This window comes from Labrus mixtus, chromosome 9, assembly GCF_963584025.1.
Source record: "Labrus mixtus chromosome 9, fLabMix1.1, whole genome shotgun sequence".
Taxonomy (NCBI): Eukaryota; Metazoa; Chordata; class Actinopteri; order Labriformes; family Labridae; genus Labrus; species Labrus mixtus.
Window position 1 is genome coordinate 11,004,690 of NC_083620.1, and position 19,708 is coordinate 11,024,397.

The 19,708-nt window shown below is 42.7% G+C and overlaps 1 protein-coding gene across 1 annotated transcript; it reads left to right on the forward strand.

Moving 5' to 3' along the window:
- Positions 1-879: 879 nt before the first annotated feature.
- tiparp (TCDD-inducible poly(ADP-ribose) polymerase) lies at positions 880-19,383 on the forward strand. Its single transcript, XM_061046247.1, has 6 exons — positions 880-1,927; positions 10,246-10,435; positions 11,038-11,225; positions 14,079-14,372; positions 15,866-16,123; positions 17,948-19,383. The coding sequence occupies exons 1-6, from the start codon at positions 900-902 to the stop codon at positions 18,135-18,137; spliced, it is 2,148 nt and encodes a 715-aa protein (XP_060902230.1). The 5' UTR covers positions 880-899; the 3' UTR covers positions 18,138-19,383.
- The last annotated feature ends 325 nt before the right edge of the window (positions 19,384-19,708 follow it).

Sequence of the window (19,708 nt, forward strand, 5' to 3'; positions counted from 1 at the left end):
CCCCGGTCCTGTTGGACAAGAAGAAGTGTCCCTGTTGAAGTAAAGCTCCGGGGTGTCCCGTTTATCTTTTGTCGCTGCTCCGCCGCAGTGCCTGTTGTGTGTGTTTGTGAGCGTGTGTGTGTGTGTCGGCTTCAGCCTACGTGCAAACTTGCTCGGGCAGCGATGTGTGAGCAGCACGTAGACGGCAGGGGCCACGTATCGGACTCCCGTGATCAAAATATATGGTCTCTAGAGGGAGAGAGGTTTTGTTACAGTGGTGATTTTTATCGCTCCTGTTGGAGACGACGCTGTAATTGCAGGCGTGACGTGAGTGATAGCCCCCCAAAAACACCGGAATAGAAGTAACAAAAAAAAAAAAAAAAAGATAATTTCTCCTCATTATTCCTTTGATTAATCTGAAGCTGGTGACTCTGAGCTCATGTTCCCCACAGGAGGATTAGGTAATATTTGTTCTGCTTCAATTAGCCTACTGCCTGCAAAAAAGTGCGTGAATCCTTCTCTTCCCTTCACACCAGAGCCATTATAACAGGTTTCTCATGAAATATCCCTGTGAGGCTGTATCTCATAATACCATAGCTCTGGTCGTCGCTTTGTTGTTCCTGTTATAGGCTCTATCTAAAGGCTCAATGTGGGATCAGTCTGCAGGAGGCGAGTTGTCAGAGGGGTTAAACAGGTTTCGTTTCAGCGTGGGGGTTTACTTTCCAGGAAAGGAAAGATGAGTTTTCACATTTGTTCTCGGCGCAGTTGCCGGTCCAGTCATCCGGTTTACTGTCTGGATGACTTCACTTGGAAACTAAGATGATGGACTCATAGGTGCTAAGTTTGATGACAACCTCTTTTTCTTCTCTTTCTCTTTCTCTCAGGACTCCCGGTGTTTAGAAAGGGGAGGGGGGGGGATCATGGATAAAACTTTGCACATTCTACAGAAAACCGCGGACGGCGTGCCGACTGGGATCTCCCTGGATGTGAGTTTAAATATGGACGAAGGTGAAGATTTCAGGGAACAACAGATAGTGGGGCTCCCGGACAAAATACCTCTGGTGAAACCGTATTTTAAAAAGAAGCAGAGGAAATTGGACGCCAAATGTCTCCACCGTGCGCTAGAGGATCCTATACTGACCACATTGCTCAGCACAGACACGCTGGTCACCGGGGATGGGGTGTTTGTTCCCCGGAACCAGCCCGGCCGGACTCCCAGCAACCTGTGCGCGGCGGCTGTGGTGAAACAGAACTGTATAGGACAGGTTTGTCTCAAAGACTCGGGAGCTGCCGTCGACGCCACAGCTGGGGCTGGAGTACAGGGGTTGATGACCCGGGACGGCGATGTGGAAATAGCCGATACTACTGCGGAGCTGGAGGAGACGGAGCGGCGAGGGGAGCGACCCGAGATCACAGATCCGACCCCGAACAGCCGCTGCTTTCAGCAGAAACCTGGCCTCAGGACGGCTGGGAGCACAGTGACAATAACGCCCCCAGTCAGGGATTTACCTTCCACAGCTACACCCCAGGCTCCTCACCAGGAGGGGGACATCAAAAGCAATGACCTCTTAACCTCTTCTGTTAAAAACCTTCCAGTAAAAGACTGCTCCGGCCTCCAGGACCCACATCCCCTCCTGCTGCAGCCTGACAAAGGAGTACTATTTCAGGATAAAAGTGAAGAGGCCTCCCTGGACCTTGTTTTTGAGCTGCTGACCCAGCTCCAGTATCACACACACCAGTCAGACTCAGTAGACATTTGTGTGGATTTCCTCCAAGGACAGTGTGATTACGGCAACGATTGTGCCCACCACCACACTGTCCTGCCATACCACTGGCAGATCCGCAGGACCAGCAGTCAAACGTGGCAGAGCATAGCGGATGACTCCCAGGAACAGCTGGAGAGACTGTACTGCAACCCGGATAATGAGCAAGTCAGGCTCAAGTTTCAGTAAGTATCCCTCTATAGTACTCACTGCAACCTGCATGCTGTGTTCTCCTATTCTGTGTATAATGCACATCCTCTAGGTTTGATATAGCGTGCTTAGGATGCTACAATGGAGGAGAACAGTAACATTTCTGTTGTGGATCGCTTCCTTTAGTAGGGAGTCTATTCTGTTTCTGTTCAATCAATTCAAAACAGGAACTGAAAATATAATACATGCACTTGTGGAAGATCATAGAATATCTGTGGACAATAATACTAACATTATTTAAAATTATTTAAGACATTAAATACTTCAATTCTGACCACAAATTGGTGCAATGCACCTATATTAACTGAGGTGGCATCTGTGTTGTAAATGGATAAGTGCATTGTTGCCATGTCACAAGTTCCCGAAAATATTTGACACTTGTGACCGGGTAACAATGATGCGTAAGCTGATAGGCTGGTTATGAATGATAAGCACTTCTTGTTTGGTGTGTTGGAAACTGTAGGCCTTGGCTTCCTCTTTGGTTTCACCTATGTTGACAAACTGAAAGCTTTGACTCTACAGCTGTTCTTTGCATCTGTGCCGGAAGGAGTGTAGCCGAAAGAGCATACCACTCTTCTTTTAAAAAAAAAAAAAAAAAAATTCAATACAGTAAAAGTGGACAACAATTGAGAAACACGCACATCCAAGCTAAACAGAGCAGGTGCTAAGTCTAGAAAGAGTGTCAGTGAAAACAAAGAAAAAGACGACCCGCACACTGCAGGGCTCCAATATTCCAGATAATTTAATTTACCAGGGTAGTGATTTGAGCAGACCTGGTGAATTAGATTACCAGGAATATTGGAACCTTGCCGTGTGCAAGTCGTCTTTTTCTTTGTTTTCAATACAGTAAAGTGGCTCATGAATGCACGTGGGATTGTGCGTAGTGTACTAGTTTATTTATCACTGTGTTCTAGCCTTCACGTGTCCTATAGTAATTGTATTTAAAATCGGCTATTGTGTTCTTATTTAGAAACGACATACCATTTTCCCAGCGCCGATATTGGTTATCTATATCCTGTATATTCCTGTTTCCAATCTCGCCCTGTGATTAGCTGTAGCTGTGTCCACACCAGACTTTACAGCACTCATGGCAAGCTGTGAACTTCCATGACCCCTCAGTTGCCTTATGCGGTCACTGACACAGACGCACTTGGCAGCTTCTCTCCCTCCCTCAGTCATAGACATGCACACCACTGTGTACACACACACACACACACAGCTTGGCACGCAGGCGCTCACACGAACCCGCTGTACAGAGGAGCTCAGTGGCTTGCAGTGCTCACACGCACGTCTTTTAGCAGACAGAGATAAACCTCTCTTTCACTCTCTCACACACCCACATAGATACGAACACATGCAAGCACTTGGCAAGCCCCAGTGGGGTGACATAAAGGAGCATGCACCGCTTCCTGCGAAACCGTACTGTCACACACCAGCACTCGCACACAATGAGTATGTCTAAATTGACTCTTATGACATTTTTTCCAAACAGACATTGCCTCAAACTCATTTCTAAAACCATGATATGACTTCAAGAAATTATTGCACGATATTGCCAGCAGGCTGGTCCGTGTTCCTGGTGCCGACACTTTATTTTTTTTTGTATGATGACCAATCTACCACATATCTTTTAGATTTGTTTGATCTGTGACATTTTCAGAAATTGTCGTCCTTGCCACACAATCATCAAACATGCAGATTGTCATTGTATTGTGCAGACATGCCCGTAAGGCCACTTCATATGTTCATTAGAAATTACAGAAATGTATAATTTTATTCTTTGCGCCTAGTATGAGCTCACTATGTGTTATGTAATCAGCAAATTTGAAAACTAGTGACTTTATTGCCCGGTTGTGGGGTAAAGTGCAGTCTGTGTAAACATACTGTAGTTCGTGACACACTATTTCTTTTACCCTTAAAACTATCACAAAGTCCATATCTCCTTTTGAGCAGCCATGTGTGTTTGTCTTTATGTCCGTGTGGACAGTACACACACACACACACACCCGCACAGAGGTTTGCGTGTGTACTCAAAGATTTGTATGTGTCCATGTGTTTGACTTGTTGACTCATGTTTTCAACTGAAACTCTATTCAAAGTGCATATTGCTGCACAAACAGGATATGCACCTGGTGGTGTCAACCCAAATTCTTCAGAGGCCTTTCTGAGTGTGTTGCACTCTCATACAGTCAGACAGGACCATCTGGCTCACTCGCCTGAAACTCCAGTAGAAACTGGAAACGCCAGAACATCTCATATGTTTTTGTTGTCATTTGGATTAAAGACTATTTTTTATATTGAGCACTGTTATGTGCTTTAAAATGCAGTGCATTTTAAACAGACAATAGTTGAATTTGTTGATGTTGGATTAGAACACAGGCTTCTAAAGATGTCAGACTAAGACACATGCCCTGATGCATAGTTTTAAAGCCTCTTGACTCTTTCAAGAATTGTTGAAACTCATGTTTAAACATATAATTATATCGTCTCAGGCATTGCAAGCCTTTAAATATTTCCTCTTTCTATTCTCTAATAGTGAAATTCCAAAATCAACATTTTCTTTTTATTATTTTCTGTGTTGCCATGTTTTAAAATACATATCTAGATTTTTTTTTTAAAGAACAAAAACCCCTTAACTTTCAAGATGTGTATTTGAACCTGTTTTTACCCTGACCTTAAAAACAAATTCCTGTCTTTGCACATGGTAGAGAGAACACATAACATGACGTCATAACTTTTCATTCCTGAAACACATGACTGCTCAGACAAATAACACAATCATTTTGTGAAAAGTCCTTCATCTGCAGTTAGCAAACAATTACTAATTCCTGGTTTTGATTCAGTCTTTTGTTTGTGCACTTTTTTTCTAATGAAGTGTTCATTTTCACTTCAGGCTTAAACTGCAGTAGGCGATTGTTGTCCTGCCACTGGCGGATGTTTGTTTCTCTGATATGTTGACGCTGGGTACACTTAGTATTCATTCTGGATCTGAAAGAGCCGAGCAGACTATCACGTGAGGGGAGACAAACAGGAAAGTCAGTAAACTTGGATCATACTGTTCTGGTTCTTCAGCACTCAGTTCAGTTCAGTCATTTACTTGAAGCTTTGTGTTGCACTGGGTGTGTGTGTGTGAAAGCCCTTTGATACCTTTGTTTAGACATACAGTCCAGACTGTCTTTTCATGTCCCAAAGTACTCTCTCACACACACACACACAAGGGCCAAGGTATCACCGTGGTTACCACAGCCAAATGATAACATCGTTAATGATCCAAAGAGCGGCAGGTGACTTAACAAGCCCTACTGTCGGTATGGCAACACAGGCCTGTTTTGCCTTCTGCCACTTAAAGGGAGTGGATGCGATTTTTTGTGTGTGTGTGTGTGTCTGCATCTGATTATATCCTGTACAGCCTATGTAGGCGTTTGTACGTGAGTAAGTGTGTGTTCTGTGCTGAGCTGTTCCCATGTGTGTATGATCCATAATGCAGGTTAATCCCATCCATATGATAAGCAGGAATGGAAGTCTGGCTAATCCGCCGTAGTCATGAACTCAGCAGTGAGTACGAATGTCACAGTCATGGCTTTTTAAAAGTTATACTGTGATAATCTTCTGATGTACATTTGCTTGTTATTTACAGGAAACACACAAGCACACAAGTCTCCAATAAATAGGCCAATTTCCTGTAAAATCAGACTTATCTTTGCGTAACCATGACAAAGTACACATTTCTGTAAGTGTGAGTGTGCGTGTGTGTGTGTGTGTGTGACAGAGAGAGAGCGAGAGAGAAACCAACGGAGAGAGACTCTTTTGTCGGCCAGGTAATAAAAGCCTTGCTTGTCATTGACTGACATAGAGAGTCACAGAGCACCAAGGGCAGAGCGACCTGACACCAAGGTGTGTGTGTGTTTTTGTGTGTGTGTGTGTGTGTGTGTGTGTGTGTGTGTTTATATCGCCGGGGGATTCCATGCTACCTCATTGTGTATCAAATCAAAGAAAATCAATGTTAGTTGTGTCTATGGTAGCTTGTTTGCGTGTGGTGATTGTGTGTGTAAAAAGAGGCGGTGTCGAGATAATCAGAGTGACTGGATCCTGTGTGTGTGTTTGTGTGACTATAACTTGTCAGACAGCCCATGCCATGAATCAGTGTGGGGCGAGGCATGGGTCGCTCTGTCTCTTATTACTCAGTCTGCCTCCATCCCTTCTTCTCTTTTTTTTCCTTCTCCACTTCATCCTCTTTTTTTTTTAGTGCAACAGCTTCCTCACTGGATCTGTGTTTCCTTGTCTCACCGTCCTTTTCTCCACTTCTCTCTCTCTCTCTCTCTATATATATATATATATATATATATGTATCTTTTTCATTCCTCAATTGTCCCTCAAGGGGCCAAAGAATTGTGAAAGATGTGAAAATGTGTGTATGCTGCATATGCAGTCTAACAGTATCCTCACTCTTGTTTGTACCTTTTTCTCTTCCATTAGCTTTTCTTTTTTATTGTGTGTTATGTTTAAAGTCAAACTCATTAACCCTCCAATCTTACCCATGTATGTTCTTAAAAAGCAAAGAGATTTAAATGCCTGAGTGAGAGAGGACATTCTGAACTATGTGCATAATGATCAGCGTAGAAGAGGAAAGAAACACTAACAGGAACAATCCAGGACGTTCAGGAGACAACAGTGTACATTTCCTCCAGTTCTTGTTCGTGTGTGTGTGTGTGTGTGTGTGTGTGTGTGTGTGTGTGTGTGTGTGTGTGTGTGTGTGTGTGTGTGTGTGTGTGTGTGTGTGTGTGTGTGTGTGTGTGTGTGTGTGTGTGTGTGTGTGTGTGTGTGTGTGTGTGTGTGTGTGTGTGTGTGTGTGTGTGTGTGTGTGTGTGTGTGTGTGTGTGTGTGTGTGTGTGTGTGTGTGTGTGTGTGTGTGTGTGTGTGTGTGTGTGTGTGTGTGTGTGTGTGAGATCAAGATCAAATGTTGGACAATTTAATTTGATAACTGAAAAGTAAATAGCCCTAAAATGAAGAAATAACACTAAGCCATGAAATCAAGGTGTGTGTTTGTGAAAGAGGCAGCAGATCTGGTTGACTGACTTATCAAGACGTGACTGGATAAAAACTGTGCGTGTGTCAATCTATCAAAAGAATCTGTGTACGGTTATGTGTGTGTGGGACAGAGTGAGGGCTGATGTTTTTTTTTGCTAGCCTGTGACGTTACGGATGGCATGACTGATGCTGGTATGCAGGTCCTTGTTGGTGCAGCCGTGAGAAAAAATGTAGGTGTGTGTGCTAAGGCAGTGTGTGAAGGATTAACAGCCATTTTGACAGTGCTGGGAGTTTTCTTAACCTTTATTTATCCAAGGAAAGGTTTTGCTGATCATGCCTTCTCATTTTTTTTTTCCAACAACACCCTGTTTACAAATGAATCACTGATGCACACCTTTACACCTGGGAGCTATCCAGGATGACAACAGTGCCGGTTTGGTGTTTTTTCAGTGCTGCATGCTTTGCTAGAGGGACTTATTTTTTAAAGCCTTAGGCAAAGAAATGCTGTTTGGTTTTCTAGAACAGTAAAAATGAAATGAGCCACCTCGTAAAAAAATGTCTGTTGTGTGTCTTTACAAACCAGGAGTAGCCTGAAATTTCAAGTGTGGTCTTGAAAATGGTTGTCCCAGCCAAGTGGGCATGCCTCATTTTTCTTTCCAACTTTCTGATTGGCCTCTTTGCCCAAAGCACAAAATGTCAGTGCACTTAATTTAACCGGTGGAATTTAATTTTAAAACTGCACAAACTAGCCTGGTAGTCAGTGAGTGAAAAGCACTCAGACTGTGTGACTGACCTCTTTTTAGCCCTGTCTTCATCTAAGTGTGAGAGTGTGTTAGAGTGAGAGCGACTGAGCTAATCAGTGATGACAGGGGGCTACCAGTGAATGCAACGAAGTTCCCTTGATTTCCACATTATAAACCCTGAAAATGTGCTGTTGCCAGAGTTCAGAAGCTCTTGTCATCACAACAGGTTGTCGCAGGCAGAAACTGTTCTGTAACTGACAGACCTAAGCAGTCAATGACAGAGAAAGAGTGAGACAGTCGTGCAGGTGCTTAGAGTATCTCTGTACTTTCTTTTTCAGACATAAGGTACAGAGAATAGAGATGTGTGGACAGGCAGAAAGAAGAGTGAAATAGGGAACAGAGCAGTGGATGACAGGGCAAACACAGTAACGGCTGACCAGAGGTGAATGATAGGATGTACTGACTTCACAGTTAATTTGTCTCTGTAACAGTTTCTTGCCTTTCACATCCTCCTGTATCCCTGCCCTTTCTTGTAAGGTTCCCTTTCTTGTTAGCTACTTCTCTTTTTTTTCTATTTAATGTTTCTATACTCAAATCTAGTTATCTGCTTGTAATGTATAACCTCTGCATGCTTTGTTGAATTTCGGTCAGAAAAATAGATCACAATTGACATCTGTGACCTATCTGTCTTTTTGGTTATCAGGTGATCTGAAACACAGTGACGTACTCTAAAGTTAGTGATATGTTTATGCACGTTCTGCTCTGTGAATTTGTATTTCACTTCCTCTTACGGAGACATGGTTACACTATGACTGAGGAGGAGCACGGACTGATACTAAAGTGTACATAATTAGTTTTTATCAGTGTGTGCATGTATGCTTTTGGAAAGTGACTCAGCATCTTCTAATAATATCGCCTTCCCGGCAGAAACCTCTGTGTGTGTGTGTGTGTGTGTGTGTGTGTGTGTTAGTGTCTAGCAAATGTCCCAGTGACCTCAGTGACTAGTTACTGCGCTTACATGATGAAACTGAATACTTTATATAGTGCTCCCATTATGATATGATCTCCAGGCCGTGGATCTAATAACCCACCAGGTCGACACACTCCTGCTCAGCCTTCGGCTTTTTAGATGGGAAACAACGAAAGCCTGCATGTAATACAAGTGCTTTATTTAGAAAAGAAAATCTGGGACACACACATTACCAGAGTACAACCCCAGCTTTACAAAAACACACACATTTCTAGACAGACACACACTCACCAATGTCTGACCTTCGACATTACATCCAAGTAGTTTCCTGGCAAAAATCAATGAGCCCATTAACACTGTCAGGCTGTGTGCATGTTTGTATTGCCAGTGTGAAGTCTACAGTCTGTGTTCTTGATGTGTATGCATATGTGTATGTCTGCATGTGCATGTGTGTGCCTGCCTCTCTGTCTGTCTGCCGTCTATGGCGTAGCGTGCCAGTGTACGATGCCCACATTTATGTGAGTGGTATGTCTGACCTAGAAAAGGATTTGCCAGAGGCCCCATGGAGCACTGATGTAGAGGCACACAGACACACACAGACACACGTTTGCTGGGACAGAGAGAGGTTGGGCTGTAAATTGTTGACATGATAAGAATTTGCATTTTTACTGTAGAACATTTACTGGAAGCTTTAGCTTGTTTTCCACCTCAAACCACAGGGGAAACGCATGGTCTTAACAATTCATAAATGAATGGAAGCTTTGATGGCTTCAAAGGATAACTTTTCCCTCTTGTCGAGTTAGCCAAGAAGTAACCACCAGCTGTTAATGAGTTCAGAGTAACATAAAGGCTGGAAACGGAGGGAAAGAGATGCAAAGTCCCTCAGAAAGAGACTCTGAATGTTACCCATAAACATTTTTTAACAGGATAAAAGCTTAGCTAAACTAGTCAACTGAGCAAACAGGGGTTTGCTTTGTATTAACTCTACAGACTTGAGAGTAGTGTCAATCATTCCTACTTATCATAACAAATTATTTGCTAATAATTAGAAAGAAAAATTATTTGAAAATTGGCCATTCCATCATGCTGCATAATGCACTGGCAGGAAGACCTTCTCACATTTTCCTGGTTTAAATCCTCATCAAATCTTTTAAGTTTTAAAAGAGCTTTTAAAGAGCTGTTACTAAAGCAGGATTAATGTGTGAGTCATTCTAGTAACATCTGTGTTTTGTGTATAAATCTGTGGTTTGGATCATACATGTATTGTTTACAACTACACTTTGTAAGTGAATGTGTGACATATCAGTCGTATAATTGATGCTGTCATCCTGCGTGACCCCATACAGTGAGTGAGCGATTACAGATTTGGTCATTTTGCTCCAGGGCACACAGGTTTAGCGAAAGCTTAATCAGTGGCTGCATTACCACACATGTGGCTGCTGATGAATATCTAAACTGTTACCATTCAACAACAAGGTCACCGTGCCCCAGCCACATTTTAGCCGACCATGTGAATTTGTATGTTACAACTTTGTTTTAACTTGTGTTTCAGGGGTCGAGTGTTTTCCTTAGACTTTGGGGCGATGCGAGTGTGTGACCTGGAGTTTGACTGCGTCCGGCGACTGACGTCTCCTGCAAGCCCTCTGCCCATTCCCCCAACGAACCCAAACCCAACCCCAAGCTGTCACACAGTGTGGAAGTACTACTGCAGAGACAACTTTGGCTGGAGGGAATACTCTGAGGTGAGCCAATGAGTGTGTGTGTGTGTGTGTGTGTGTGTGTGTGTGTGTGTGTGTGTGTGTGTGTGTGTGTGTGTGTGTGTGTGTGTGTGTGTGTGTGTGTGTGTGTGTGTGTGTGTGTGTGTGTGTGTGTGTGTGTGTGTGTGTGTGTGTGTGTGTGTGTGTGTGTGTGTGTGTGTGTGTGTGTGTGTGTGTGTGTGTGTGTGTGTGTGTGTGTGTGTGTGTGTGGTGTGTGTGTGTGTTTTCGCTTGCATGCCCTCTGAACATGGGGTCAGACGCATTAACACCAATCGATAGTCTAGCCTATGTGATGGGATTGATTTAGACACACATACACACCTAAACACCCCTTTGTGACACAGCTGTCCCCTGTCAATTGCAATTTATTTTACCAAAGAGTAAATATTGGCTCTTTTAAAGAGTTTGTGTGTTAGGGTGATTCTAAGATTTGTGTTTTTATTATCTGAACATTAAACCACGCTATACCGACATTCTCCCATTCCTCAATCATCTGCTGGATGATCACACAGAACTTTCAACTGTATTAAATAACAATTCATAAACCCTTCATGTTTTCTTTTTTGTTCTTCTCTTCCCTTCTTCAGCCTGTGGTAAAGCTCATAGAGGAAGCAAGTTCGAGGGGTCTTAAGGAGGTGCGATTTATAACACTCCAGAACCAGTACATCCTTAACATCCGGGAGGGCTTCCAGCAGAACGCCGTCTTTGGGTTCAGACGTCAGATCAAGAAGCGGCCCCTGTTCATGTCCTCCGTTATGCTTACACCCCTCCTCCAGTAAGTAAAGACCTCTTAACTTGATTAAAGTCTATCACAAGGAGGGCAGCAAATCTAGAGGACAAGCTGAACAACAAGATAATTGTAACAACATTCTTTTGGTTGTAAATGTGGAAACTTTGGTCCAAACATTGTGTTTGAGTGGTCTGTTTAGCTGTTTGAAGAAGGACAGTCTGATACATAATGTAGATTGATGTTAAGCACAGTGGCAGGAACAGTCAGTCCTCCGTTGACATGCAGAGGTCATTTACTTGTTTGATAGTCACTGTGTCTTTGGCCCCCATCTCCCCCAGATTCCAATTGTACTAGCACAGCCTCACAGATCATTCAGCACTTTCATCTCAGCCTTGTTAGGGAACATTTTGAGTTTGGAAATAAATCCACAATGACTATTAGGACAAAGACCTCCATTTTACATGAAGTTTTACATTTTAAACATGCACAGTAACAAGCTTGCACGCAAAAACAAACACATACACACACACACACACACACACACAAAGTGTTGGCTTCTCTGTATGTGATACACCCTCTCCCTGTGGCTCTTTGTGTTCCCTAAGCATCCTGAGTCTCTGTTTGGAGACAGGCAGGCACACAGAGGTCGGAACACAATGCTAATGTCCCGGTCAGGGCTGAATACTGAAAAGCCTCCGAACACCACATTCACCTTTAATCCGTTGTGGTACCTTCGCACTCCGGCAGCCTGAGACAAACTTGAAACACGTACTAAGGCTCAAAAGTTTTGGCAAATTAAACTGAGTCACAGAGACACAGAGATTGTGATGTGCTGAACGAATTGGGCCCTGAAACAGACAGATGGAAAATGAGATTGGAGGGGATCGAGGACACGAGAAATACACAGAGAAGAGAGTAAAAAAGAGGCCTATATGATAAGAAAACTATAAATCAGCTATAATGGAGAATACATTCAATTGTAGTTCTTTTTATGTGAGTAAGAAAAGATCTTTCAACTATTATCTAGAGGATATTAGTGGATTTCAGTAATCTTCATCTTTCCGCTGCCATTTTCTGTAAAGCAGTGAAATGGAACTCGCCCTCATCAAGTGATACCAGATTGTAAACAAGTGCAGTCATCTCACCCCATTTGCAGAATTTTTCACTTCCTGTGCCGAGCAGTTCTGCTGTCACTGTGTCCTGCCAGAGTGTCCCGCACAGAGCGAACACTAGCACGATCTGTTCCTACCAGGCTTGACAAGTCAAGAAGGGACAAAATGGAGGGGGGGGGGGGGGGGGGGGGAGAGAAAATTACAGGAATAAGCAGGAGACTGAGGAGGAACAGGCGAGAAAGAGACAAGAGACACAGCGTGCACAGTGAGAAGGAAGTGAGATGGCTGGTTTAAATGGTTTCCAGACTGGGTGAATAGCTGAGTAGAGCTGGTGAGTGAAATGTGACTGTGGGGAGCTGGAATTTGGAGCAAGGGCTTTGTTCCTGGGAGCCTTTAATCCAGTAGTTTTGTATGTATTTCAGTTAATCCCCCCAAAAAATCTAAATAAAGGTTAAATTAAATCATTAACACTTGTTTTGGGGTTAAATGTAGTGCAGGGGAATAAATGCAAGCAGTGCCATCTGAGTTGACTTGTGTGTGTGTGTGTGTGTGTGTGTGTGTGAGTGTGTGACAGGAACAAACCGTGCTTGGCTTAGTTGAGGTCATTAGCTTGATTGGCACCCTCCCTTGCTCCCTCCCCGTTCCTCCCCCTCTCCCTCTGTCATGTCTCCCTCCTGATGATGTTATTTTCAGCCATCTCCACCCTCTCTCTCCCCTCCCTTGTTATCCTCCCTAATCTTTCCCCTTTTCACTCTTTCTCCGTGCAACCTCATCATCCCTCTCGTTATCCGTCCCCTTTCATTTCACACTTGTTTTCTGCAGCTGGCTGTCTGTGTTCTCTTCATAGCTCACAGGGAATAGAGACATCGATTGAATGGAGAGATCAAGACCAGAGAGACAGGATAAGAAAGAGAGACAGAAAAGATAATGAAAACTGTCACACTGACTTGAGAGTTGCACTGATCAGTCTCCTGACAGCGCACACAAGCACACTCTCTTATAGCTGATAGGGCTAACAGCATTTACACCTACAGAGTGATAACTTGACAGCCAAACCACTGTTATTGACTCAAATGCCAGACACAAATGTTTTCTTCTCCCTGTACCTTTCATGACAGCTTTGCAACTGGCATGTTATTCTTCCCTATCTCTTGCTCTCATTCACCACTCTGCCTCCCTGCCGTCCTGTTTGCTGTGTGAGTTTCATTTTCACGCTGACCTGCTTTTTTTGTTCAGCCGTTGACGACAGACTGCTGCTGCGGAGCACCTCAGCTCTGCAGCGCAGTGATGTCATTGTTGACAGTGTGTTGGATATGACTTTAGGAGCTCACGCGTGTCGTTTCATCGCAGCAGACAACATCTCCGATTTATGTAAGGATGCAGCTCTGATAGAAAACACATGGTAGTGAGGATGTAGCAAGATAGGTAGCATACTGTGAGGTTTAGCCTGTGCTTGATGCTTTGGTTGCTGCAAACAGACCGACCTGGTACCACACGTTCTTGACCCTAGATAATGAGTAAACTAATCAATGAATATGTTACCTGGAGCACCTTTATTCAAAGTCTATTATAAATGTGTGCTCCACGTCTAACCCTATGTGACAGGGCTTCTATAATTCCAAGCTGAATGTTGAGTGCTGATACATGTATGTTTTATCTTTGTATGTGCTGTAGTTAGTGCCTATGTTTGTGCATTGTTTGATTGGCTGTAAATGTGTAAACTGAACTAAAAACTGAACTATTTGTTTCCGACCAAATCAAATGTCTTTTCTCTCTTTGTCTGTAGGACTTTGGGAGGCCTCTCTTCATCTCCCCTCGCCTGCTCCTCCTCTTCCTCGTCCATGGATCTCTCCACGTTGCATCCTCTCTCGCCAACGACCACCAACCCACCAAGCCTTTTTCCAGAGACATGGTTGCCAATGACGATGAGCCAGGACTTCCTGCAGGTGCCCGTCTCGCGCGAAGACAGGAGCTACAGGACAGTATACAGCCTTTTCCATAAGACAGTGTCAGAGACCAAGTTCAGGATCATCAAAATCCAGCGAGTGCAGAACCCGTTCCTGTGGGAGAAGTACAAGAGGTGAGCTAAGGATTGTAAACATTTACTTACCGTAATACTTCCTCGCTGCTAGAGATATTATCTTTTTTTATATAACCTGAAAATCAAGAAGAGCATGTGAACTGTATTAGCATTTCCTCATTTTACGTCATGCAGCTGCAGAATATGGCATGGTGGACGTTTTTTTGGATGTGACTTTGAGGAAAGGTGTAACCATATCAAGCTACTGTGTTAGAACTTGTAGGATTTCATGTCTCTTCAAGAATAACGTTTTTTGTGGTGGTAATTTCTTCAATCAAGACAGGTCTAGACCTTACTCTTTATTTTATTACATCTTTATGATATCATAAAGGCAAGATAGGTGCTCAATGTTTGGGTTCTGTTTTTCTTCATTAGCTAGTTCCTCTTTCGTCCTCATGTTGCACACTTTGTATTTGTGGTATAAAATGTTCCGAACCTTTGTGTCCAGACTTCAGCTGTTGAACTTGATAAAACTTCGGACACAGCTGCGTTTTTACTTGCAGACAGTAACCTGAACAAAGACATTTCTTAACAACAAACACAAGGCATATTCAGAACAATGTGTGAGGAGGAAGTAGAAGAAGAAAAAAAAGAGAAGAAAACAGGGCAAGTGGGACCAGCTGTGTGGGACTTCGTGAGAATGAGTCTACAGTGGTGTGTGAATGCAGCGGAAGGAGAGATGTTTGGTGATGATGATGTTCCTTTTGCGAACACAGCAGGCTAACCACTATGGTTAGAGAAAGGCAGGTCCTATCAGCTGTGACAGTTAAACTCTCTGACACTGGCTGGTACCACAAGGTTTCACAATGACTGACAGTGTGTTTGTGTGACTGACTTTGAAAGTGATGCCTCCCTCTGAAAGCAAGATGATTTCCTCTTCCCACACTCAGCCAAACCTTTAAGTTATGCTTTTGTGTACGATGAATGTTTGGTTGCTGATTTTTAAAAAGAAGCTCAGCAGCTACATCCTTAAATTGTGGCTAAAATTGCATAGCAGTAAATTGAAGTGTGTGTGTGTTTATGTGTGTGCATGCGTGCGATGTCAGTCCGTGTGAGATCACAGGCTGCAGAGTCATAGGAGGTCATGCCCCGGTCACAGCCGCTCTTGCCCCGTTCGCCTCTGCATGCCTGATTGATCCGCTCACATTTAACAAGCTGTGAGTGTCTATGAGTGTGCTTGGTGTGCATGTGTGCGTGTGCCTGTTGCTCAAGAAAACGGATTAGGCAAATTGTTCTCTCCAGGATTTAAGGCAAACAAGACATGATCACAACTTTTTAAGTGAAATAGCAGGACTTCTTCCAAAATCACCTTAGAGATGATCTGCCTTTGTGCAACATGTTCCTTCCTATAGAGAATAAAGAAGTGTTTCTGATTTTTTTTTTAATCAAGATACTCTTTTATGTTATTCTGTCATATTTTGTGTGAATAAGGAATGATAACACGGTCATTTCATTAACAATTTCCCCCCCTTCTATCTCATTCCGGTCTACAGGAAGAAAGAGTACATGTCCCGGCGTATGTCAGAGATGGACAGGCTGCTAAGCGAGCGCCACCTCTTCCACGGCACCTCGGCTGACGTGGTGGAGGGCATCTGCAAGCACAACTTCGACCCTCGAGTATGTGGCAAGCACGCCACCATGTTTGGCCAGGGCTCCTACTTTGCTCGCAAGGCTGTCTACTCCCACAATTTCTCCAAACGCTCACCCAAAGGAGTCCACTGCATGTTCCTGGCCAAAGTCCTCACTGGCAGGTATGTGCGAGTCAAAATACAGTAAACGACTTGATAGACTGAATATCTGTGATTTATCTCTGTGTCTCATTTTACTCAACATACATCACAAAGGGTTGTCAGTATGGACGTTAAGTTCATTTTTTTAGTTCATTTTTGACAGTAAAATGTTTCCTTTTCTTCCACGTGTGTCCATTGGGGAATCAGCTTTGTGTGAATGCAGTAAATTAAGATGATATAAGATAAGATAGATAATCCTTTATTGATCCCCAAGTGTTGCAGCTGTAAAAGGCAAGAAGAAGAGCATGCATATGAGTACAAATAAAATAAGAATGTATAGGAATAAAAAATAAAGATAACTGTACTATGTATTTACAACTATTATAAGCAAGTTTGAAGTAAACTATTCACCATTAAAGCCCTTAACTAGACACTAAAAACTATACAGGACATTGAGACGTATTAAGTGATGAAGACAGACTGTAGGACCCACTGCTGTCTGATAATAATAACAATAATAATAATAATAATAATACATTTTATTTAAAGGCGCCTTTCAAAACTCTCAAGGTCACCTTACAGAGCAGAGATAAAAACAAAAAAGTAACAACACCACGATAATTGGTGGTAGGCACAAAGGATTTATGATCCAAAGTTCTTCCTGGATGCTAAATACTATATGTTCAATATTACCATTAGACAGACATTAGACGCTGATGAATGCCAGTGTCAGCCATAACTTTAAGCAACTAGAAGTATTAGAGGGATTCCTCTACTCCCTGTTGTCTCACAGTGTTGCTATACTCTCGCTTGTAATTTAAATTAATGTGATTTGAGCTTCAAATGTTGTCCCTTTAACAGTCGCATTAATTCCTTCTCAAAAGAATCACTTCCTTAATTCCATAGGGATACGCGGCTTAATTTTCTCATTTTCAGGCAAATATCTTACCGCTCATTGTATTTAGTTTTTATTGGGAGTACCGGTACATATTTGTATGTCCATAAACAAGCAGTTCTGCTATTTCCCAAGTGTGCTGCCTCCAGCATTAACCATGTCTATCTCTGAGCATATTGCGAACTTGATGTTAGCACTTTGCAATCAAAATGTACACGACACACGGGGGTTCATTTAGATCTTAATAGTCTGAAGTTCTTTTCCATAAAACCATCGTTCACTCTTGCAGTGCATCATGCTCAAGTCAAATCTAGAAGCACACATGTAAAGCAGCTGATTTGGTTGAACCTATTTGGGAGGAAAACACACCACACACACCCCTCCCTCTCCAACACCAAACCTGGGCTCAATGTGTTCAGCAGAAACAGACATTGCTTCCAGACCAATAAGGAAGTTTTCTTTTTCCATGTATTTAGCTCTCCTGTTTGAACCATATCCGACACACAGACTCTTCAACGTCTCTACCCTATTCCTTTGTCTGTAGCTGAAAATGTTCTTATTCTAGGATGATTTATTTATGAGCCCTGAAAAAGAGCTAAAAAGATTGATGGATTTCCAGCCTTTTGGATTTGAGATGAATATTTACAAGTGGACAAACAAACTGGACACAAGATGCTGCCTCAATACTTATACTCACTGCCCTTTTGTTTTATGCCCTCACAAATTATGCTAAGAGAAGAAGAAAGCTGGTAATCATCACATTTAGACGAGGCTCTGAAAGCAGTGAATAATTCTCCTGTAACTGTAGACTTGCAGAAAAAGACAAACATTTTTGCTCATGAATATGAAGAAATATAAATATCTAGTATTTTCCAGTGAACACTCTGTACTGCTTTATTTGAAACAACATAACTAACAACAACACTGTCCTCTCTGTTATGTTTATACAGGTTTACTGTAGGAAATCCCTCCATGCGGCGACCTCCACCAATCAACCCTCGTGATGCCTCCAGTGACCTTTATGACTCCTGTGTTGACAACTGGGTGGACCCCCAGATCTACGTCATCTTCAACGATGACCAGAGCTATCCTTACTTTATCATTCACTATGAAGAGGTACCCAGCACTGTCGCAGTCTAAGACCTGGATCAGACCTGGCTTTGTCTGTATTTGCCAATACTTAGTCGCAGTTTGTTTTAGTCTGTTACTGAGTGAGGTGGGTGGAGTTCAACTCTCTTAAGATAAAAAGAAACATATTAGACCAACAGCAGCTGAAACTTATAGTTTCCTGTTTGAAGACTAAACCTCACCCATCTGCTGCTCTAAACAGGTTAAAACAGTCTAAGACATGTTTGCAAATACACAGTGATTTAAGAATGCAGTCAACTGGATTCAAGCAGACTGGTCTGCATTAAGGAACAACAGACTGGTCCAGACCGGATTAAACTGGATAAAACTAGACTAACAAAGGACGACACCTGTTTCATCCAGCATTCAGAGGTGGATGACAACTGAAAACAGCTGCTCCCCCCCCCCCCAACAGACTTGACCAGATTCATATAGCATTCTTTGTTATCTAGTATGAACAGGAGCCTTGTGATGATCACCGGACACGAGAGGATTTCATCTACCTTATTGATCTAGAGCAGATGCAGGAAAAACCAAACATAGTCCTCTTATCATTTTGACTTAGTCGAATGGCTGTAAATGAACTCAGTTCCACATCAGGACAAATGCTGTAGTAGACAGTCAGCGTTCTGCCAGTACTGTGAATGACCAACTGGTTGTATTATTCTGAGGAAGCAGCCAACCAATCAAACGCTTCCATAGAGAAACCATGGCAATTCTGATCCCAGTCAGTCTCTGACAAAATTCATAGTGTGTTTACCCAGCCTCCGACCCGTAAGATTTTTTTTCTCTCCAGTGTATGTGCTGCGTGTGTGAGTCTTTTGATTTAGTGGACATGAATCTTGTGGCCTCTTCAAACAGTCTTGGACATGAGTTTCAGTGGGACTTTTACAAACAAGACATCGACGTACTGTAAACCTCCAGGCAGCGGTTTCACATGAAGCCAGCGCTGTTCCCTGTTGGTTATTTTGCCTTTGTGCCCACCGCTTTAGTTCTTCATGGGGGATTGAAGAGAGTACAGTTTCACGCTGAGATTCTATGCTGCTGCAGTGGCGCTGTAGCGTTTTGTCAACAAACCCCCTGAAACTCATCTCTCTTGGGCCACTTTCTCCAAGACAGTAGACATGTTTTATTGAGACAAACTGTACAGATGTTCTCTTTGTTTATATTTGAACTGTGTGCCTTTTGTTCATAAAAATTGTATTTATGTTAGTTTGATGTAACATTGATTGAATAAAGAAACCTAAAAGAAAAAATACCTTTTCTAAGAACTGTGCTTCTTTCATACAATGTTTTACCTTGTTCCTAGACTCCAAGGTTCCTATAACCTTACTAAAGACCCAGTGCATTAAAAACTGGTTTAATTAATGCATGAATGTTTTTTTATTACAGTTTTGCATCTGAAATAGGTTTCTGAAAACCAGCAAATAAGCATATTTACTCTCTATTCAAGGGTAAGATGATAGTTTTATATCCATAAATGTGACAGTAGAGACAGACATTGGTGAGCTTTGTTCAGTATAAATCAGCAAGTTCATGAAGCAGCTAGCCAATTGTCTATCTAATCAAGTCCCCCTTATTTA

Excerpts from the sequence above, each read along its gene's own strand:
- tiparp (XM_061046247.1), top strand. The coding sequence starts at position 900 with ATGGATAAAACTTTGCACATTCTACAGAAAACCGCGGACGGCGTGCCG. Across the intron at positions 1,928-10,245 it reads CAAGTCAGGCTCAAGTTTCA|GGGTCGAGTGTTTTCCTTAG; the intron begins GTAAGTATCCCT and ends CTTGTGTTTCAG. Across the intron at positions 11,226-14,078 it reads ATGCTTACACCCCTCCTCCA|GACTTTGGGAGGCCTCTCTT; the intron begins GTAAGTAAAGAC and ends CTTTGTCTGTAG.